The sequence below is a fragment of the Sorghum bicolor genome, chromosome 1 (genome assembly GCF_000003195.3).
Source record: "Sorghum bicolor cultivar BTx623 chromosome 1, Sorghum_bicolor_NCBIv3, whole genome shotgun sequence".
NCBI classification, from domain to species: Eukaryota; Viridiplantae; Streptophyta; class Magnoliopsida; order Poales; family Poaceae; genus Sorghum; species Sorghum bicolor.
Window position 1 is genome coordinate 19,758,307 of NC_012870.2, and position 21,102 is coordinate 19,779,408.

The 21,102-nt window shown below is 40.0% G+C and overlaps 1 protein-coding gene across 5 annotated transcripts; it reads right to left on the minus strand.

Moving 5' to 3' along the window:
- Positions 79-11,878, minus strand: LOC110437371 (protein EXECUTER 1, chloroplastic). Of its 5 annotated transcripts, none has more exons than XR_002455480.1 (13): positions 11,191-11,685; positions 8,168-8,284; positions 7,419-7,484; positions 7,104-7,210; positions 6,055-6,133; positions 4,733-5,446; positions 3,921-4,029; positions 3,654-3,820; positions 2,938-3,012; positions 2,771-2,863; positions 2,576-2,691; positions 2,265-2,441; positions 79-635 (listed from the first exon to the last, which is right to left on the minus strand). XR_002455480.1 is itself a non-coding variant. In XM_021465828.1 (12 exons), the coding sequence occupies exons 1-11, from the start codon at positions 11,683-11,685 to the stop codon at positions 2,599-2,601; spliced, it is 2,115 nt and encodes a 704-aa protein (XP_021321503.1). In that variant the 5' UTR covers positions 11,686-11,878; the 3' UTR covers positions 113-635; positions 2,576-2,598. The 5 variants fall into 5 exon arrangements, 2 of the variants coding, with proteins under 2 accessions (XP_021321503.1, XP_021321504.1); XR_002455479.1 differs by having other exon boundaries at positions 2,244-2,441; XR_002455478.1 differs by having other exon boundaries at positions 79-638; positions 2,244-2,441.

The window sequence follows — 21,102 nt, forward strand, 5'->3', positions numbered from 1 at the left end:
AGTAGGTTAACAGCGTACCTCTTGCTGCAGCGACAACACAGCCTTTTTGCTACCCTTGCTTGTTGCAGAGAAGCTTAATTTTTTTAAGAGTGCTTGCGTGAGAAAAGGCACGCTCAAACAAACTTCAACATATTAACAAATCTATGAAAGTGTAACCGTGTTGGGCTGCACGCCTCTGCTGCTGATTGCGACATATGTACAAATATGACGGCCACTGTTTGATCACGCTACACAAAACCATTGCTCGTACTATTTCACATACTGACTCTGCATGCATGAAAGCTGCCAAGATGCTCTCAAAATCCTAAATTATCTGCGACTGCATAACTTTACATATTTGAGGTGCTTTACTATGTGCTCTGAGAAACACAGGAACTGGCGGTTTTGGACCTGGCAGGCAAGCGGCGCAGAAGCGGAACGAGTATGTTGCGCCCGCGGCTCATCCATGTTGGTAGGATTATTCCTCTTCCTGCAGCTGCGAGCTATTTCCACCCTTATGGCAGGCTTTCAGAGTGGATGGAGATGCCACTTGATTCATGCCAGCCCTGTTCTCCACATCAGAACTGTCCCCGGAAAATATAATGCCAGGCAACTCCGGTTGGCTCCAAATGCAACTATGCTGAAATAAGCATGGCCTGCTAAGAGGTACAAGAAATCTAAGTTAAATTTGATGCACTATGAAAACGGTAGGCAGGTGTAACTTCAGAGTACAGCAAAAAGGACCCAAAGCACAGTAGCACAGGACTACACGACCCCTGAACGTAAACTGACCTAAAACCTGGCCTCAACTCTCTCTCTCTGGTCATGGACTCGTGTGTCATGTTACTCCTTCCATTTCAAATTATAAGATATTTTGGCTTTTCTAGATACGTAGCTTTTGCTATGTCTACCATTGTATATAGAAAAACCAAAACGTCTTATAGTTTGAAACAGATGGAGTATAAAGCAGGCAAAATGCAGGGAGTAGGAGCAGTTTCTGATCAAGAGTCTCAACCCTGAATAACTACAAACTGCTCTTCACCATATGGCACAATTCCTTCTAGTGTTTGTTCACTTGAATGAATGACAGAAAAGTACAGCCTAACACATGAATAATGGCTGGTCTGAAAAAGCTACTCAAGTATCGCATTGAATGATCTTAGAGCTACTCCCTCCATTCCAAATTAAAAAACGCTTTGGCTTCTCTAGATAAGTAGCTTTTGTTATGTATTTAATGTCTAGATACATAGTAAAGCAGTGAGTATATCTGAAAAAGCCAAAATGCCTTGTAATCTGGAACGGGGGGGAATACTTGATTATTAGAATGGGCAAGCAAAGTACCTTTCCAGCTATGGCACAAGCACCTGTGGGTGCATACATCGTAAATGCTAACCACAAGAACCGTTCGATATTATTTCCTACCCCTCTGTTCCAAATCATAAGATGTTTTGGGTTTTCTAGATACATAGCTTTCGCTATGCACTTAGATATGGAGGAAGATATCCCACGACCTGTCTTCCTCCTCGCTGGCACCCTTCCTCCTCCGCCCCCTCCCTCGCGCATCCACCACCGGCGCACAGGTTTGGACACCCACCACAGCACGGTAGGGTCTCGCCAGAGCTCCGTGCCACCAGCGGTTCACATGACCATGGTCGCCACCACCCCAACCTGGCCCAGCCACCTCCTCCTCCGCCACCTCGCCGCCGTCTCTCCCATCCCCACCACCTGGCCTGCCTTTCTAATCCCGGCAGAGATGGAGAAGAAGAGAGGGGCTGACTCCCGTACTGCACGCGCGTCGCGCGACCAGTCATGTAATTGAGTTTCCGCTTAGATATACACTATGTCTAGATACATAGTGAAATCAATGTATCTAGAAAAGCCAAAACGCCTTACAATTCGGAACAAAGGGAGTAACAAATATCAGTCTGGAAGAACATTTCCAGCCATTTAAGAATTATTAAGATGCTACACTTCCAGACCCAGAAAAATCCAATATAATGACATCTTCAGGCAACAAATGAACAGACTGTTCTTGAATTCACCACAGACATGCATAAATATTAAGCCAAACTTGATATGTTAAGTCAAAACCATGTCTCCTAACCTTAGGCAAAGTTAGAATTGAATTCACCATTTTATCACCACAATAATCAAATACCAACTTTGTCCCAAAGCAGACAGATTGCAGGAGAAAGTGGATACAAGTAGTAAGCTTCAACAGCATATCTTTATCCTAAATAAACAAATGTAAGAATTTTGCATACTTCATTTACTTCTGGCTTTACCCTATGAGAGAGCACCAACTGCTGTGTAAAATTCAGCCAGTTGGATCCATTGTCCATTTTAATGCTTATTAGAGGGGCCAAAAAGGATGACCATTTAGGATGAATGTAGCATTCCCAGAAAGAAACTAGGCCAAATTTGGATCAATGATGGCCTGCAACAGCCAACAAGCACTACCTCTGCATAAATAGTAAAACATATAATGGAATTTGGCAAGCACAAGAACACACAGCAGTAAAATTAAAATATAATAGTACTTTAGTACAATAATAATGCCAAATAGTAAACCAGTACTAGATGAAATGCAGTTTACCTTTAACTACTTTTAGAAGGGAACTAGTCAGAAAGCCTCAACCGTCTAAAGAATTCGAAAAGATGAAAATTAGATGTCCAGTAAAAGAAAGCTATCACAGGACCATCTCTGATGAACTGCAAGTTGCAAAACAGAAAGTATATCAGAAAGACAATAAGTATAGAATAAAAGAAGTAATTTGTTTATAAAATTCACCTTTCCATCTAGTATCAAAAGCTCCCCGTCAACCCATCGAGGGTTTTGGAAACCAGGATCTGCAATTTTCCTTTGCCCCTTGTACCTAGCAATCTATATCACATTGGTTGTAAGGTTTGATGTTTGATGGTGAAAAGACAAAATACTATTTGGATTATAGAAAATACCACTCCAAGTTCTCTAGGGATAATTCCCTTATGAGGGAGCTGATAACGTTCACCAACTTTTGCACGGAAGACAACCTAGCAAAGGAACCATAGGTCAGTCTGAATTACTATGCTTATCAATGACAATTATACTTATCGATGATATAGCATAAAGTTAGGCTGCGTCAGCACTCCTTGGAAAGATTTATGCAACAACTGAACGAAATCAACAGAGAAGGCTGTCCACAAATGTGTATGATATGATGAACACACTTCTTAGCTTGAAGTTGGTGAGTGAAAATTAACATGGGAATATAAAAAATTATGTATTAAATACTTCCTCAGATCACAAATATAAGTTCACTTGGATTTGTCCTAAATCAAACCTTGTTTAACTTTGACCATTATTATATATAGATTGACATTACTACATTCATTATGAAAACTGCTTCCAATCATATATGACTGGACGTGTGTTGTATGGGTGTCTTTCACTTCTTAATAGAATGATGCGCAGCTCTCCTGCGTTTTTCGAGAAAAGATAATATACTTTTATTGATATTGCTTGTCGAAGTTAGAAAAGCTTTATTTAGTTCAAACTTAGATGGACTTATATTTGTGACTGGAGGAAGTATCCTTCTAAACAGGAAGAGCATAAACCAGAAGGCAAGTATTACTCAGCTACTTACAAACACTATTCCTGTATGGTAATAAGAACCCAGTGAAAGTTATCACACCTGACCAGCTGGCACAAGGTTGTCCCCTGTTAATTTTACAGCTTCAACATACTCATAGAACAATAGGTCACTATGCTCCTCAGATGAACCATCCTCCCGCCATTGACCAAATTTTCGTTGCAAACTAAGAATTTCTGAGTCAAGTCCTGAGGCGGTCACATATAAGCCTGCCCAGAGAATATATTTCAGTCAATACCAGAAAGAAAAGAGAAGACAAGATGCATATCATGAAAGGCTCAAGTGGGGGGTACTCAATTTGGAACATACCGGTAAGAGGATCTGAAGATATAGGCATCTGAATACGACTAAAGTGGGTAACTCCATGCAGTTTTTGCTGAACCTTGTTGTTATTTTGTTTGATGCCAAGTTGCAGTATCTGCATTAGATAAGTTCAAATGATATCAAGAAGCTTTTCCACACCGGTCGCAACCGAATTTCATTACGCTTGTAACGAAATTACAACGTTCAGTTCAGAAACATTCCAGCAAGATATCAAGCTGTTTAAAAGTATTTCACATTGTACGTTGACAGCACCATACAGAAATTCATCCTCTTTTTTACTCCAAGCACATATATGTTCAAAAACCGCGGAATTCATTTATATAGTCGTGTCAATGTGCATGTTGGAATCTGACAATCAACAGCAAACTAGATAATCAAAAAGTACATGAAGGATCATGGGGCAACATTATCATAATAATCTAAGGTATTTGATACAGATGAAAGAATCTGACCATCAACAGCAAACTAGAAAAAGCAGGTATGGTACACATTCTGCGGAGAAATGGTTGACAGGTCCTTGCTATTTATCACAAGGTCAAAGTGGTCCAATTTACAAAATGAATGCAGCTCAGAAGATCCACTGGGATTCAAGCATAAAAAAGGTTATGTTTGATGTTTTACTTTACCAGTTGATAAAGATACTGAATAGATTAAACCAGAAGTGATCATTTAAAAAAAAATCGGTTGATCCCCATAGTCAAACAAGACATGAATCAATGCTCATTTAGATGATACAATGAAGCACAATGAACGGCATCAAAAGCTAATGCAGAACATTATACAAATAAAGTATTTACCGATAGTTTTTTGTTGCTGCCACTCAACTTTACACGATCAAGCTGGACAAAACCATCATAATCCTGCTGATCGGTATGCAAACCAACTGTTTTCTTTGAAGTCTGCTGGGCCTTTCCAGCATCTAGCTTTTTACTGAATTCTTCAGTATAGAAGGAAAATGAGAAGCGGTCTCTTTTTTCTAATCTAGCCGGCATTCGTTCAAAAGCTTCATCAGATGGACGAGAAGCATAGTCGTTGTTATTCTCACTGACAAAATCAATTGAAACCAAGGCTTCAATATCACTTTCGTCACCAGATTCATCACCGTTCTCTTCTGCAGAAACTGTTTCTGCTACTCCACTGTTATCTTCATCACCAACATCTTCTGAAGATTCATTTTCAACTTCAGGATCATCATTGTCATCATCTTCCTCTGAAATCTGATCAAATATATTGATTATGTAGTCTTGGTCAACATTCTGCATGGGTACCACTTTCAAGATTTTAATCCTGGGAACTGCAGTTGGATCGCTTGACAAGTTTTTTGAACCAGGGCCAGCAGCAATGTTGCTGTCATCACTATCTTTATCATCCATGTTTACACTTCCATCGAATTTTTCATGCTTAGACCCTACTGAACTGCTAGATATGTTTATACTGTCAATGCCAAGTTTCTCCCTTAACATGTTTGGCACTTGGTCAGAATCGCTATCATCTGGTTTCAGATGCACTGCCTGAAAATAACATCCCAATTTTTCAGAAGATGCACAGAACTATAACACATTAGTTAACAAGATAACAGTTCATTTTTAATATAGGAGCAACTGTTATTGTGACCTTACTCATAGCTACTGAAATCTTGCAGTTAACAATATCAGCTCTTGAAATTGGAAGCTGCTCAAAACTGATACAGGAATTTTATTCTCACAGTGCATGCCAAATACATTTTCCCAAAGTTACAAACAATCAAGTTCAATGTGCATGGATTTATGGCCTCGAGGAAACTAACAGGCAACTACTATGGGAACAAGAAATGTTAAGTGAAACAAAGTTTTTTCATGTTAATACTCAAGTCTGACAGACATGTGCAAGTACAGGCCAGCAACATATAGTCCAGACAGAGAGTTAATATTTTTTTTAGAAAAAATGAGTATGCAATGCTGTCCAATATGACGCTTGTCATTTTCATATTCTATACTGTTAATGTCAAAAATCTCAACCATGGGAAGAAGGCGCTTGTCATTATCATGTTTTTCATGTTTCCCAACCCAGAATCTCATTTCCAAGATTATTTTAATATTTGCACATTGACTTTACTTTTATTAACTGCAAAACATTGTACCTGCAGGTTGTATCCACCATTTGCCTCTGCAAAGTATATTTCAAATATAGGGAGACCAGGGCTGTCAGAAGCCAGCTGTCTGAAAATGAGGAGAACTAACAAGTCATTTAGGATGCAACCAAATATTTCATAGAATAAAGTAAACACATTTTACACCAGTAAAATGAAATCAGCTACAAGCATATGGATCACCAGTGCGTATATTTAAGAAAGTTTAAAATTATAGTGCTGATTATATTAATTTATGAAACATGTGTTGTTCAAGCAGCCTGCTGCACCATATCACCAACTAGGAATGATAAAAGGGAAGTTTCTTCTTGCAGTTCTTCATAGAACATTTTAATGATTTATGATTGGCATGCTGAGACTTGCTTTGAGATATTATTTTGAGAACAAGTTGTTCATTTTTATGAATTCACAACCCATTTTGTCCACACAATTCTTCACAGATAAGCTCCAGTGACTGATTCAACTAAGTAGGCTAACCCAACCACAAACAGACACACTTCTACACTACTCTCCTGCTGCACCCATCAATTTCTCTACTAGGGACCTCCTGATGCTCAAGCCACTACTGATACGCACCCCATAACCAAAATAGCATTGTCAAATGCCAATAGCTCCTTAAGTGCTCTAGGACCTAGAGCATACCGCAACCCAATTGTCCTAGGCAATTTTTACCATCCACAGCGAAATATTAATATTGAAATGTATTCGAGCATTCCATCCTTTAAAACAAAGACGCAAACGTGAAGAGCAAGTCCACTCAAAGAATGATCAATTAAACTATAAACAATCAACAATAATGCTTAGCTCCTTAAGTGCTATAGGACCTAGAGCATACCGCAGTAGAGAACCCCATTATCCTAGGCATTTTTATTCCCATCCACAACGAAATATTAATAATGAAATGTATTTGAGCATTCCATCCTTTAAAACAAAGACAGCGAACGTGAAGAGCAAGTCCACTCACAGAATGATCAATTAAACTATAAACAATCAACAATGATGTTATTATGCACGTAATAATATTCAAAAAAAATTAATACCTCGTATCATAACTTCTTGCCACATACCGACCATGTTCAGCACTTATACGAATTATAAGACCATATGGATCAGCCAAATTTCCAGAAATTCCAGACCACCACCCCAGCTGCAAATGCTCTAATGGATCAGGTAATGGCATATTTTGTTTGGATGGAAAGAAATATGGTGTAATAGGCAATTATGAATTACAAAGCATAATCAAAGATTTATCTTTTGAGAAAGAATAGTAAAAATCTATTAACTTGGATGCGAAGACGTCAAAGAAACTTAGATAGCACAGGACAAACAATATAGAGGAACTCCATTGTACTAACCAGTCCTGCGCCAGCATGATCTCTGATATATGCCGCATCCTTGTAGCGCTCCTCGTCTATGGCCATCTGCAAAACCCAAAACAGCAGACAACTATCTTATAAATAACAATTTTAGCCCCTCAACTTGATCATAGACCAAATCAGCTCCTCTACATGAGAACACTTGATACTGGTTCTTCTATAAATGTATTATATCGCTAGCAGTCCTGTTACCAAGGGTGTTAAATATTGCATGGTATCATGCTACTGGTTACACCGGAGTATGTGCTACAGCAGCTAGTAGAATATGTTAGTGCAAACATCCCCATGTTGAACTTTGTAATTTTGTTACGCGCATAAAGAAATTCGATTTCGACCGTTGTAGAAAAAAAGAACAACATCCCCATACGTTGAGTCATTTCAGATAGCTGCAAACTTAGCTATTGTTTATTACTTCTTTCAGTCAACTAAGTGGTGTTTTTTTATACTTATAAGACCTCCAAAACACCACTTTGACCATAATTTACTAAATATCTAGTAGTGTGCTTTTTATAAGAAAGTACAACATCCAATCTAAATATTCAGAGATATGCAGCTAAACTATTAACCATGCCAGACATTCATCCTTTTTGTAGAGTAGGACCAACATTACACTTCAAGTAGGGCGTAATGTAGAGGGGGTGATTCAAAATTGCAAGAAAATGAAAAAGGTAAGAAATGCTATTTACCACTAATAACTGTACATACATAAGAAAATAGATATTTCTTACATTTAAGTCAGAGATAGCTCTGCCCACAGTGTCATTTTTTGCTGTAGCAGCAATAGCCAGCCTCAGTTTATGAGCACTCCTGTAGTCTTCTCTATAAACAGCAGCCTGGAGTTGCAGCTGAAATGCAATATACATGTATCAAGATATTTGCTATTTCTCAATATAGATTATAGTGCTATACTGCTATTATGGTGTTTGAGGTGAGATCTGCACAAAATGCAACACACACACATGGGTGAACCATGCAAGCAACAATTCACTCAAAGAGAAGTTCTATCAACATGTACTTCAAAAAGTTCTATTTTGACAGCACGTAATTCGTGACTAACATCTCAATAGTTTAAAAACCACATTGCACATCAGGCCTTGTTTAGTTCGCGAAAAGAAAAGTTTTTGGGTACCGTAGCACATTTGTAACTATAACGATTAGTGTCCAATCATGGACTAATTAGGCTTAAAAGATTTGTCAAAATGCATGCAAACTATGCAATTAGTTATTTTTTTAATCTATATTTAGTGCTCCATGCATGCGTTCAAACATTCGATGTGATGTCACGAAAAGTTTTTGGGTGGGAACTAAACAGGCACCTTGTTTAGTTCCAAAAACTTTTGCAAAATTTACACTAGCACTTTCGTTTGTATTTTACGAATATTATCCAATCATGGACTAATTAGGCTCAAAAGATTCGTCTCGCAAATTACAAGCAAACTGTGCAATTAGTTATTATTTTTATCTATATTTAATTTCCATGCATGTACCGCAAGATTCGATGTGACGGGGAATCTGAAAGTTTTTGCAAAAATTTTTGGGAACTAAACAAGGCCAGGGCCTCACTCAAATCGCACATAAGCTCCTGAAACTCTGCAACACTGGCTCACTGGCATGAACCAAGGACAGTCTCAAAACATTTATTAGACAATAAATTATGCAGTTTGGTACTGACCACAATAGAGGCAGGCACGTTTAGTCATGTGTTCCATTGAAACAGATGCAATTCCAGCACTACATTTGACTATTTGAGCATATAGGGGTTCTATGTAAAAACAGGGAAAGGTCTATATATAACCCCCCCCCCCCCCACCCACCCACCCACACACACACAAAGGTATTGTCTTAAACTATGTAATACCATTCAAATAAACCCCGGAGGTGTTTTTGCCACCGTGATATTTGGGCTTGCTTGCTAGAGATGACATGTGGCATCTGGATCATCATAGACATCTGATGGCATCAGGGCCGTCCCATCAGGATCTCCTTCAACCTCTGACCGTCCCATTCCACATGCTCCTCTGCCCCTCTGTTCGACTGAGCTGCAAGGCGGCATGGTCTCCCTCATCCACTCTTGACCTTCAACACTGTTGCAGTGGTAGGCAGCGCTCCACCATCCGGCCTGGCATGACGACCAAGGAACAGGAGGGTGGCGCCACAAGGGAGCAGTGTTGCCATTGGCCAACCTAACCTGCGTCGTGGAGGAGCAACAATGCCATCAGCTGTCCTCTCTGCCGCGCGCTTTCCGCCATCCTATCATCGTCATGGAGCCCATCGAGGGCTCCTCATGGCTGGAGCTCACCGAAGGTTTCAAGTGACAACGATGTGGTGAGGGTAAGGGGTGCTCAGTGAGGTGTCGATTGAGCAGCTGGAGCTCACAAAAGCCGCCACCACCGCCATGGTCTTCACTAACTTCAATAACCACCGCTGCAGTCTTGATCTCTTCCTCCAGATCATGTCCGCCATATCCGCGTGGTTCCTCAACACCGTATGGTTTTATTCAACATGCTGGTGCCCTTGGATTCGGACCATGGCCACTAGAGACGCATGTCAACGGCAAGCATGGATGTGCCGCCCTCTTCGTATTCGGTCACAGTCCTTCGCCGTCACCATCACTGTTGCATCTGCCTAGGGTGAGCACATATGCAAAATCCCCATTATCCCTCTCCCTCCCACGCACAACCCAATGGACCATCAAGAGCACTAGAAAGCCGGTTGCAAATACAAGGGCGTCGGCGTCACTACAGCCCTTGGATTCTCTACACCCCAATGAAGAACAGGAGGAGATAGGGAGATTGACTAACTGAGGGAGAGGGCGGCGGGTGATAGACAAATGGGACAAAACGCCACATGCCATCCCTGACAAGCAGGCCCAAATGCCACAGTGAAAAAAAAAACACCTCACCACAGGGAGTTATTGAACCATATTACATAGTTTGAGGTGCACAAGACCTGGTTTTTTAGGTTGGGGTGAAGTAGACGACATGCCAAGGGGGTTATATAGATTTTTTCTGTACAAACAGAGTAACAAACTTCACCAATAGTATGATGCATGGTTTGTGAACCTATATCAGGTGACTGGGCTTATAATGAAATGGAGATTTCGATGTTTGCTACTGAGAGTTGCAATGTTAAGGCATGTATTGTTGACAACATGTCAACAGTGCGGTGCCAAATAAGTGAATATCATAGGCAGCAAATGGAGAATGTCAATGATTTTGATAAAAGAACCCTTTCATCATTCTACAAAGTCGATTCAAATAATACATCAAAAAAAAACATTTACTTCAAAGCAGCCTGTTCAAATTTGAGTGTGAGTTTAATAGCTTTTTCCTGAGTAAAGCTCCTACAACAGTTAATTAGCATGAACCTAGTGTGTAAAGTATCCGTGTTAGGCAACTTTCTTTACACTCGCGCCACTCAAGTAACAAATGCTGATGCAGAAGCTATATAAAAAAAATGGAAAATGATGTTTACATCCTATTCATACAATGGTGCACTGCATTGTGTTCGATTGAACCTTTAACCAAAAGAAGCCCCAGCTTATTTTGAGGGGCATTTCAAAGAATAAACTTCCAGGATTATACTAATAGTGGAAATTCTCGTCTTCATTCAACCACGTCTTCAAACTTGTGCTAATTAGCAAGTGAAGTGGTGTAAAAACTCCAGTGTTGATTCATAAGCAAGTTCCGTCCACATTTAAAGCATTACAGGCTGATTACTACCATGTAGTAAGTATAGAGATAAAATTAACCTGGAGCTCATCAACGAGACGCTCGCTCTCCTCAACGAGAGCAAAGTGCCGCTTCCACCTCTCCCAGCCCCATTTTCCCTCTTCATCCCCAGCCTTCCTCTCTTCACCCCCATTCATCACCTCCTGCTCGTGAGAACTCCCAACCCTCTTCCCCGTACCCACCTCCTTAACAGAGGTCGATGGGGGCCAGTAATTTCGGACGTACTCGCTCCACCGCCGCACGGCACCCTGGAAGGCGTCGTGGAGCATCGCGTCCCAACCCCGCCGGCGCCGCTCATCGCCGCCGGCGTCCGCGCCGGGGCTACGCGCGGAGCAGCAGGCCAACGGAGCGCGCCGCGACGGGGCCGCGCCGGCGAGGCGGCGGACGACGCGGAGGCGCCGCCCGGCGAGGAAGCTGCTGCCGCTAGGGTTCGGATCCACCTGCCGCGCGGACGACGAGGACGAGGAGGCCACCGCCGGGAGCGGGGCGCGCGGCGCCGTGGAGACGGAAGCCATGGACGAGCGCGAGGCAGGCGGACGCGACGCGACGGCGACGCGATGACACTGGTGGCGGGCCGGAGGAGCTCGTCTGCTCGTGGTCGGTATACTCGTGCTCGCACTCGCGTGTGTTCGGTTGGGAATGATGAGGCTCGCCGCTCGCGCGTTGCGGTTGGAGTCGTGCTCGACCTTCGTCTCTCGTGTCGTGTGGATTAGAACGAGGCCTCTGGGGGTGGGTGATAAGACTCGCCCAGACCAGACAACCTCCGTGGGAGACCGTGACAGACAGGTGGACCTCGGAAGGGGACAGTTGTTTTTGGGCCCATGCGCATGCGCTCGTGGCGGCGTGGCGTCCGAGATTTTGGCCTTGTTTAGTTCCGAAAAATTTTGGGAAATGGACACTGTAGCATTTTCGTTTGTATTTGACAAATATTGTCCAATCATGGACTAATTAGGCTTAAAAGTTTCGTCTCGTCAATTTCGACCAAACTGTGCAATTAGTTTTTATTTTCGTCTATATTTAATACTCCATGCATGCGTTTAAAGATTCGATGTGACGGAGAATGTGAAAAATTTTGCAAAAATTTCTGGGAAGTAAACAAGGCCTAGCAGCTTGCATTTACAGCCCTTCTTTTTCTTGTGCGTTGCTTGCGGCCACGGAAACGCCGGGGCCACATGTAACGCTTGGGCACAGTCGCACAGAACCGACAGACGTTGCTCGTGGTACCTGGGATGTCTCGATGAACTTTAGGCATTGTTTAATTCGTAAAAATTTTGGTTTTTTTTACTACTGTAGCACTTTCGTTTTTATTTGACAAACATTGTTCAATCACGGAGTAACTAGGCTCAAAAGATTCATCTCACAAATTACAGATAAACTGTACAATTAGTTTTTATTTTCGTCTATATTTAATATTCCATGCATGCGACCAAAGATTCTATGTGACGGGAAATCTTGAAAAATTTTGCGAACTAAACAAGGCCTCACACTGTCTCCAACAAACAGGCCTTGTTTAGTTCACCCAAAACCAAAAACTTTTCGAGATTTTTCGTTACATCGAATCTTGTGGTATATATATGAAACACTAAATATAAATGAAAACACAAACTAATTGCACAGTTTATCTATAAAATCACGAGACGAATCTTTTAAATCTAGTTATTTCATAATTGGACAATGTTTGTTAAATAAAAATGAAAATGCTACAGTGTCAAAATCCAAAAAAAAATTAAATCTAAACAAGGCCTAAGGGTTCCAAACCCAAAAGCTTTGCTTTTCCAACAGCCCAGATGCAAAAATCGCTGCCCAGTCGCCTCCCTGCCCACCTTGCCATGTTAGGCTGCTCCTCGCCGGCCGCGCCAGGCCCACCACCGTGGCTAGGGAGATCGATGGCCGCGCTAAGCCCACCACTCCGCCCAACCTCTCCCTCGAGCCCTCGATCCGTCCGACCTAGCCGATTTGATGCGGCGATGATGGTGTGGGAGCTCCAAATCAACTCCACTAGAACATCAGGCGCCCTTTGGGCGCCCTACAATTACTGAAAAACAAAAAGTATTTTATGCATTATATACATACACTTCATAATTAGATATGGCAGCACTATAATATTAAAGCATACATAGTTTTTCTCATACAATCACAGCCATCAGCCTATAAAGGCAAAGGCAACAAGATAACAATGTTTATTGATACAATGTGACCCTATTAGAAACTATTGAATCTAAGTCAATATTAGAAACAATGTAGATTGGCATGCTTTGTTGCGCTCCAACACACTTCTTGACTTCTTTTTTTTTGAACATGGAAAGGTTCTCCATTACTCATAAAACGGCGCCAAATCATTGGCGACGAGGACTCGAGTACAATTTGGGATGTTGTCCACAATCGGACCTTCACCCAGACTCAAACTCGCCCCTAGGGCAGCAAGGCTATCAGCAGCCGAATTATATGAACGGGATGTATGAACTACAGTATAGGAGGTAAAATTACTTTGAAGAAGGATTTTAAGCTCCCACAAGAGTCCTCCAGCAGAACAGCGATCAACGTCTTGAAACCTCAACGCTTGCACGATCGAGCTTGCATCTGTTTCTAGGATGATTTTTTGCATTTCGAGAGCAGCTGCTCTTTGCAACGCTTGGAGACAAGCCACTATCTCGGCATGGAGTGGTGGGTAAGGATGAAGTGGTGGTTTGAATTCATGCTCATGCTGTAGGCTGCCTAGAGGTCACGTTAGTACCTTGTCAGGCTAATATGGTTGCAGAAGGTTAGTGAGAGTCAGTCTAGACTTTTGATTCAATGTAGACACAAGAAGCTATCCGGCCACGTCACATCAATGGGCACATAAAAATACCCCGTAATATCAAGGATCTCCGACCACTTACCAAGCTCTTAGACATGAAGGGATACTTTTTGCATCCATGAGCCCTGTACTTGTAACCCAAAGAAACCAAGCCAATGACAACAATGGAACCAGGATGGAATTATGCTTGGCAACCAAACCATGAGCACACAGGTGCAACCTATAATCTTAGCTTGAACACAATATACTCCCACGTGGCTATTTGAAATGAGCCCTCAAACAAATAAACCAAGATTTAATCTCTAGCGCTGGGCAAGAAAAGAACACTGTTAGCAAGTTGCATAAAACATAGCTTTATGTAGTGTTCTAATTAATAAATAATGGCATCCAGTATTATTTATATGCACCTTTTTATCTCAAGATTGCAGAGCTGCAATCAGGAACATGCAAGTCTCCACAAACGTCATTTTTGTCAGTAGCAGTCACCTATGTGTCCACTTGAACCACATCACCCCTGAAATTATGGCAATTTTTTATACAAGTAAATTATTCTATCAATTTATCAGCACATAAATAAATGTTTCTGACTATATCTGAACCCTAAAAACAAGTTATTGTTTCTTTTCTCCAACAAGAGAAACTTGGACAACTGCTAACATGGATAAACAAATCTGAACCCCGTCATGATGTAATAGAGAAATACAAATCTGACTGACAAAATTGCTAAGACAATAAGCATAGCATGGACCAATCTGATCCTTCTTGTAACATAGCCTCAGATCAATATCTTTGAAAAGCCAGTATATGTAAAAAAGATAACACCAATAAATCTGAACCTGAAGTATGAAGTGAAATATATTCGTAGAAAGGACTGCCACATAATACATGAATTGAGATATTTATTTTTTATCTATCTAGTACAATAACATAAAATGCAGCAGTCGCCGAAGGAAATGAAGCAACCATGAAGATCCCCCATAAAACAAAACACAAAAATTGCAACCAAATAGTACTAAAGTGTCTACTTTTGTAGCGCACAAATGACCATACTGGAACAAAACAATTTCTGTAGTAGACTTCCAAGGTACACATAAGACGTGATTATTTGGGAAGCCACTGAAGGCCCTTAACATGCAAAACAACACAAGCGCTACTGAAATCAAACTTAACACATAAAGCTATTGGATCAAACTTTACACATAAAGTTGTTGGATATGTTGTCAAGTGCTTTAACCCAGCAGTACATATATAAGGTTCTCGTTTTCTTGCAGTGTTGAGAAGCTCCTCACCTGGCATACATGTATAGCCAATTGAGCCAATCACTGGCGGAGCCACCTCCCGGCGACCCGGGGTCGCCGGCCGGGCTCATCGACAAAGCCTAAAGGAAAATTATCTTTATATTATAGAGAAATATTATATATTTTTAGATAAATATTTGTGCACAATAAAAAATGCTCGGGCTTCCGAAAGTTTCTGGCTTCGCCACTGGAGCCAATCACCCACAAATCCAAATGCATGTGCTTGAGAAAGCAATGGAAAGTCTTGTAATCAAAAACCTGTATCACCGATAAACACAAATTACAGAACAATTACTTTATTACCATAAGCAGTAACACTATACAGCTGGTTCACGAATGGTAGTAAACATAGCTATTCACAAAATATTTCACGAAAATCGACCATGGCGCAATGTATGATCTCATTTATTAACTCTTTCTATATGGTCATTTTTTCTTAGTTGACGGCATAGCTTCTTAGCAAAAATTTCTTCTGACATTTAGTGAGAAAAAAGATCAAATAACGATACATATTTTTATTCAGAGATTTTCATATATTTATCCTGTTTATTTTCCCTGCTAGATTATATAATCATCTTATATGTGTAGAAGACCAAGGCCCAAATAAGCTGGTCAAAGACACTAAGACAGCTCATGGAATCATATAAGATGGGAGACTGAATTACATAAGGCAGCTTATAAGCTGAAGTTGTTACTAACCATCCATGCTTATAAAAGCTAGTGGGTACACAAAGAGACCCTTAGTCTTAAGGTCCACCATCTTATGAGCCAAACTGCTTTCACAGCATGGTGCATGCATCTAGTGCTATGCTACTCGCTTAGGCCTATGGGTAAATGGATTAGACTGGAGCGATCTGTGCAAGAGAATGGTGCCAAGAGCAGGCTTAGATACAAATATCCACAAAGAAAAAGGAAAAAAAAACACTGACCCCTCTTTATATATTTCCTATCGTCTCAGTTGCAGTTCAGGGTTGGCTAACCATTATATAAATATGAGGAAATTAGCCACTGAATAAAATCTTGGACAACTGCACTTTTCCAATTTAAGCCAATTATAAGATCTGAAATTAACATGACCTCTCAACCTAAAAGAAACGATTTACTTCTTTCCTTCAGGTAGCACGCCTAATGCATCAGATTGTATAGATGAGTACTGTACTAAATCAGCAAGCAAAACTCCAAGGGGAAAAAAGAAAGCACGCATACCTTGTGTACATTTCATCGAGCACATGTCGTATGTAGGCACATCAGGGCCATCGCCCGGACAGAGACTGTCCCAAGCTGCATCTCTGGATGCGCTTGTGGAGGAGGAGGCAAGCTGTTAGGCACGCGTGGCCATAGGGCGGGGAGTCCACGCACTCACCCGTGCCCCAGAGATCACATGACTTCCCAAGCCCGAGCAACGAAGGTGTTCATGCCGGCATTGAGGCGGCGGAGGAACCTCCTATGCTGCCAACCATGAACACCTTGGGGGCCGACGAGGTCCTCCTGATCTACGCGCCCCCGGATCTCATGCGCCCCTACGTGCTTCCCCATGCTGCAAAGGCCAATCGGCTTCCATACTCGAGCGACGACGATGTGTGGAGGATTCACAGGGAGGAGAGGGAGTGAGGGACGGAGATGCAGTGGCAGCGGCTGGGGAGGAGAGGCCACTGTCCTGTTCCTCCCCCTTACCCTTTCGCGAGGTGGGCGTGCGAGGCAGATACGGGCCTGTGGCCGCGGCCTTGTAGGTCGTCACCAAACAAAGGAAGGCACGGGACAGGTGTCGAACCAAAAAGAGGACACCAAGGCTTCGATTCATGCGGTGCGAGCAAATTGCAGCTGTCTTTAATCAACCCTGATTTCCGAGCGTGCCTCCATGCCGTAGTGGCCACGGCCACGAGCTCGTCCCCGCTCCTCATCGTCACATCCGTTTCTGACGTTGACTGTGCGCGGTCAGGGTGCTGACTCCATTCGCTTCTCCATCTACCCCTCCACTTCACCGTCGACGACGAGCGCACCGCGGATCTCGCTGACGCCTTCGACCTCGACGTCGACCCCCACGACAACGACCACCTCCACAAGATTCTGACACTGACGACGAGGAAGAGGCGTCGCCCACCCGAATGCCCCCTGTCGTTGGCGTGGCATCCACAGACCACGCCGTCTCCAACCACCTGTGCAGTATCCAGGCTCCAAAGATTTGCGTTGAGGAGAGAGAAGACGCAAATTTGAGTTCCCTCTCAGCTCCGACGCAAAATGCCAACTCCATTTGCGTGCTCCATTGGAGGGTGATTTCCCCCTCTGCACCATGCATTTTGCGTAGTGGGAGACGTCTCCTATTGGAGACAGTCTTAGGGCTTGTTTGGTTACACTTCTAAACTTTACCGCTCGTCACATTGAATATTTAGATATATGCATGAAGTATTAAATGTAGACTATTTACAAAACTAAAAATATGACTATAGAGTAATTTTCGAGGCGAATCTTTTGAGCCTAATTAGTTCAGACACTAATTACCAAATAAAACAAAAAAGCTACAGTACCTGTTAAACTTTAACAACCCTAATCAAACGTCCCCTAACTAAACTTTTTATTTATTTCAATGTTTTGGATACCATAGAGAAGATTTAAATATAAACTAACTATGGTATAATAAAAAAAACTAATAGAGGCTAATTATGAGTATAACTTATTTAGAAAATAAATAATTTTTAAACTAGTCTATATTTTTTTGGTTCCCCTTACTAAATTTTAGCCAGCTAAACTTTAGTCACTTTAGAGCATCTCCAAGAGCTTGACTAAAATTAGTAAAATAGAAAACTTCTTAAAAAAGAAGAGGTCCACAATAGCTTTGCTATCAGATAGCTAGTGTCAGTGGTTGGCTATATATGGCCAACGAAAATCAAGGAATAGTAAACTTTCTATTTTACAAAACCAAATAGCATATCTGTTGGAGCCTATTTTTCTGCTATACAAGTTCTAAAAAGCCTTCATAATAAGAATAGCAAAACTGTTGGAGTTGCTCTTAGTAGCTAAACTTCCAAACACATTGACTAAGAGCAACTCCAAAAGCTTGACTATTCTTATTGTGGAGGCTATTTTAGATTTTGCATTGCAAAAAGCAGGCTCCAACAGATGTACTATCTAGTTTTGTAAAATAGAAAGTTGGCTATCCCTTGATTTTCGATGGTCATATATAGCCAAACACTGATAATAGCTATCTGATTTTGTAAAATAACAATGCTGTCGCAGACTTTTTCTTTTTTAAGAACTTTCTATTTTACAAAATGGCTAAACAATAAAATTTAGCTACTAATTTTAGCCAAGCTTTTGGAGTTGCTCTAAAGAGCTAAAATAGTTTAGTCTTACTAGTCACCCAAGAGTAGCTAAAATAATTTTAGTTGGCCAAAATTTAACAAGATCTACTATCTGATGATGGACTAAACTTTAGTTCGGTGATCAAAAGATCATTGATTATGGGTTGGTCAAATTTGATTCGAGTAGAAAAAAATAATTGGATCAAAATCTTAGTATAAATCTAACGTGACACATTAGCGGTGATGAGTCAGTATTTATTTTTAGAATTTTATTACACTTTGGGCTAGTGTTTTTTGTTGGGTTCGGGCCATGGATAAAAAAAAACATAGTCCAAAACTGACCCAACACACCAATGTGTTAAATCGGTTCAAGATTTTTTCGGGCTCCATGATCAGTTCATCATAAATAAATAAATAAGTCTAGTCAAGGTATGTTCCGCTGAAAAAAAAGAAAAAACGCATGAGGCAGTTCTACATTTCACAGCATCATACATAATCATTTAACAGTTGACACACTAGCAAAATTTACAAAAACTATTTTAGTTATAATAGAAATATTAATTGAATTCTTATATATCAAATACAATATGAACATTAATTGATTCTTGTATCTCAACTCATATATATCATTAATATTTTTAATAAAAAGGATAATGGATTATTTATTGGATCTATAAACATTAAAGAAAACTACAAAAATTTATGAGTGTTGGCAAAACTCTTGTTCACGGTAAAAAATATATGAGTGTTGGCAGATTAGGTGGTGCTCTACAGAGTGGTTTTATATTCTTTGACCTTAAAAGAATCCATAACATAGGGTTACGAAATACGGCTTCAATTGTATAAGATTGTACACATGGGCTTCATCTTCATATATCTCTTCAATTTGCATTAAGAGCCATCACATGCGCTACATGCTTGATTTTTCTACAACGTGGTATTTATGAAAATCATAAAATCTATACCTACTAATAAATTATAAAAATTTCAGTCTGCCAAAATTTTCTTCTGCCCCCTATACCAGCCCAGAATCGGTCTGTGTCCGGCTGGAATCGGTCTGTGTCCTGCTGGAATCGGTCTCTGGGTCCGTTTAAAGCTTGGAGGAGAAAAAAAGAAAATAGAATATTTTCCAGGGTTCCTAATGCAAAATTTTCTTTACCTTTTCTATACCGTCCGCTCGTAGAAAAGTAAAAAGAAAATAATTTTTTTTCAGGGTTCTCAATGCAAAATCTTCTATATTCTATTAATTTTCTTTTCTTTTATTCTTTAATTTAGCTGAAAATTAATAAATACATAGTAATTGGAATCGGTCTCTGGGTCCGTTTAAAGCTTGGAGGAGAAAAAAAGAAAATAGAATATTTTCCAGGGTTCCCAATGCAAAATTTTCTTTACCTTTTCTATACCGTCCGCTCGTAGAAAAGTAAAAAGAAAATAAATTTTTTTCAGGGTTCCCAATGCAAAATCTCCTATATTCTATTAATTTTCTTTTCTTTTATTCTTTAATTTAGCTGAAAATTAATAAATACATAGTATTCATAGAAAATCTAAAAATTACAAAACAAATTTTATTCAGCTCTACATATGTTGATCCATACATTAAAAAAAAATAGGTGCAAAGTGTTTGTCCTATTAATTTACTTTTCTTTTATTCTTTATATCGACTGAAAATTAATAAATGCGTAGAAATTCATAGAAAAATCCAAAAATTACAAAACAAAATTTGTTCAGTTCCACATATGCAGATCCATGTAGTAAAGAAAAAATATCACAAATTTTAGTATATTTTTTTACTGAAGATGCTTGCCTATGCTTTTTAGTGTAAAATTAAAATTGTAGTTATCTTGCTCCAATTATTATAAAAATTTTATGGTAGCCTATTTAATGTGACGCTTGATTTGTGGTAAAAGTTTTAGCACCATTCCTGCATATCTCACTGATTTACGCACCATTCCTGCATATCTCACTGATTTACTAATTTACCTAAATTTATGCTTGCTAAATAGTTTAGCATCAATTTAAGTATGTAAAAATATAAAAAAAAATGCTTCCACTACCTTTGCACGATGTGTTGTTATATCATATGACACTTCATAAGCCCATGTGTTTATAATCTACATATATTTAACTGATATATCATATTTTATAGGAATCCTAATCTAAATAAAAAAATAAAGCTAGCAACAAACTTCTCATGTTTTAATATAATACTATTTTTACTATTAAATAAATATGTCTTCAAACTACATAATATTGTAAATATTAACTATCTCATACCATAGATGTCATGGTTATCAATAAAATAAATTATGGACTTACATTTTTATAAAAAAGATAAATATAAATAGATATGTAACATTATGTCATCACTTTTTATGATTATTTGATGTTTTTCTTCCGTTGCAACGCACGAGCATATTTGCTAGTGATTACATATTCGACAATATTCATCAATCCCTTACAAGAGTAATCCATGAAACGAAAGACATGGATATCTCTTATAGATTGGCAGTGGATGAATATATGATTTCCACTCATTCT

Coding starts and splice junctions, on each gene's coding strand:
- LOC110437371 (XM_021465828.1), bottom strand. CDS start 11,685: ATGGCTTCCGTCTCCACGGCGCCGCGCGCCCCGCTCCCGGCGGTGGCC. Junction 7,211..7,418: donor ATCATGCTGGCGCAGGACTG/GTTAGTACAATG, acceptor GAGCATTTGCAG/CTGGGGTGGTGGTCTGGAAT. Junction 2,692..2,770: donor TTTTGATACTAGATGGAAAG/GTGAATTTTATA, acceptor TGCAACTTGCAG/TTCATCAGAGATGGTCCTGT.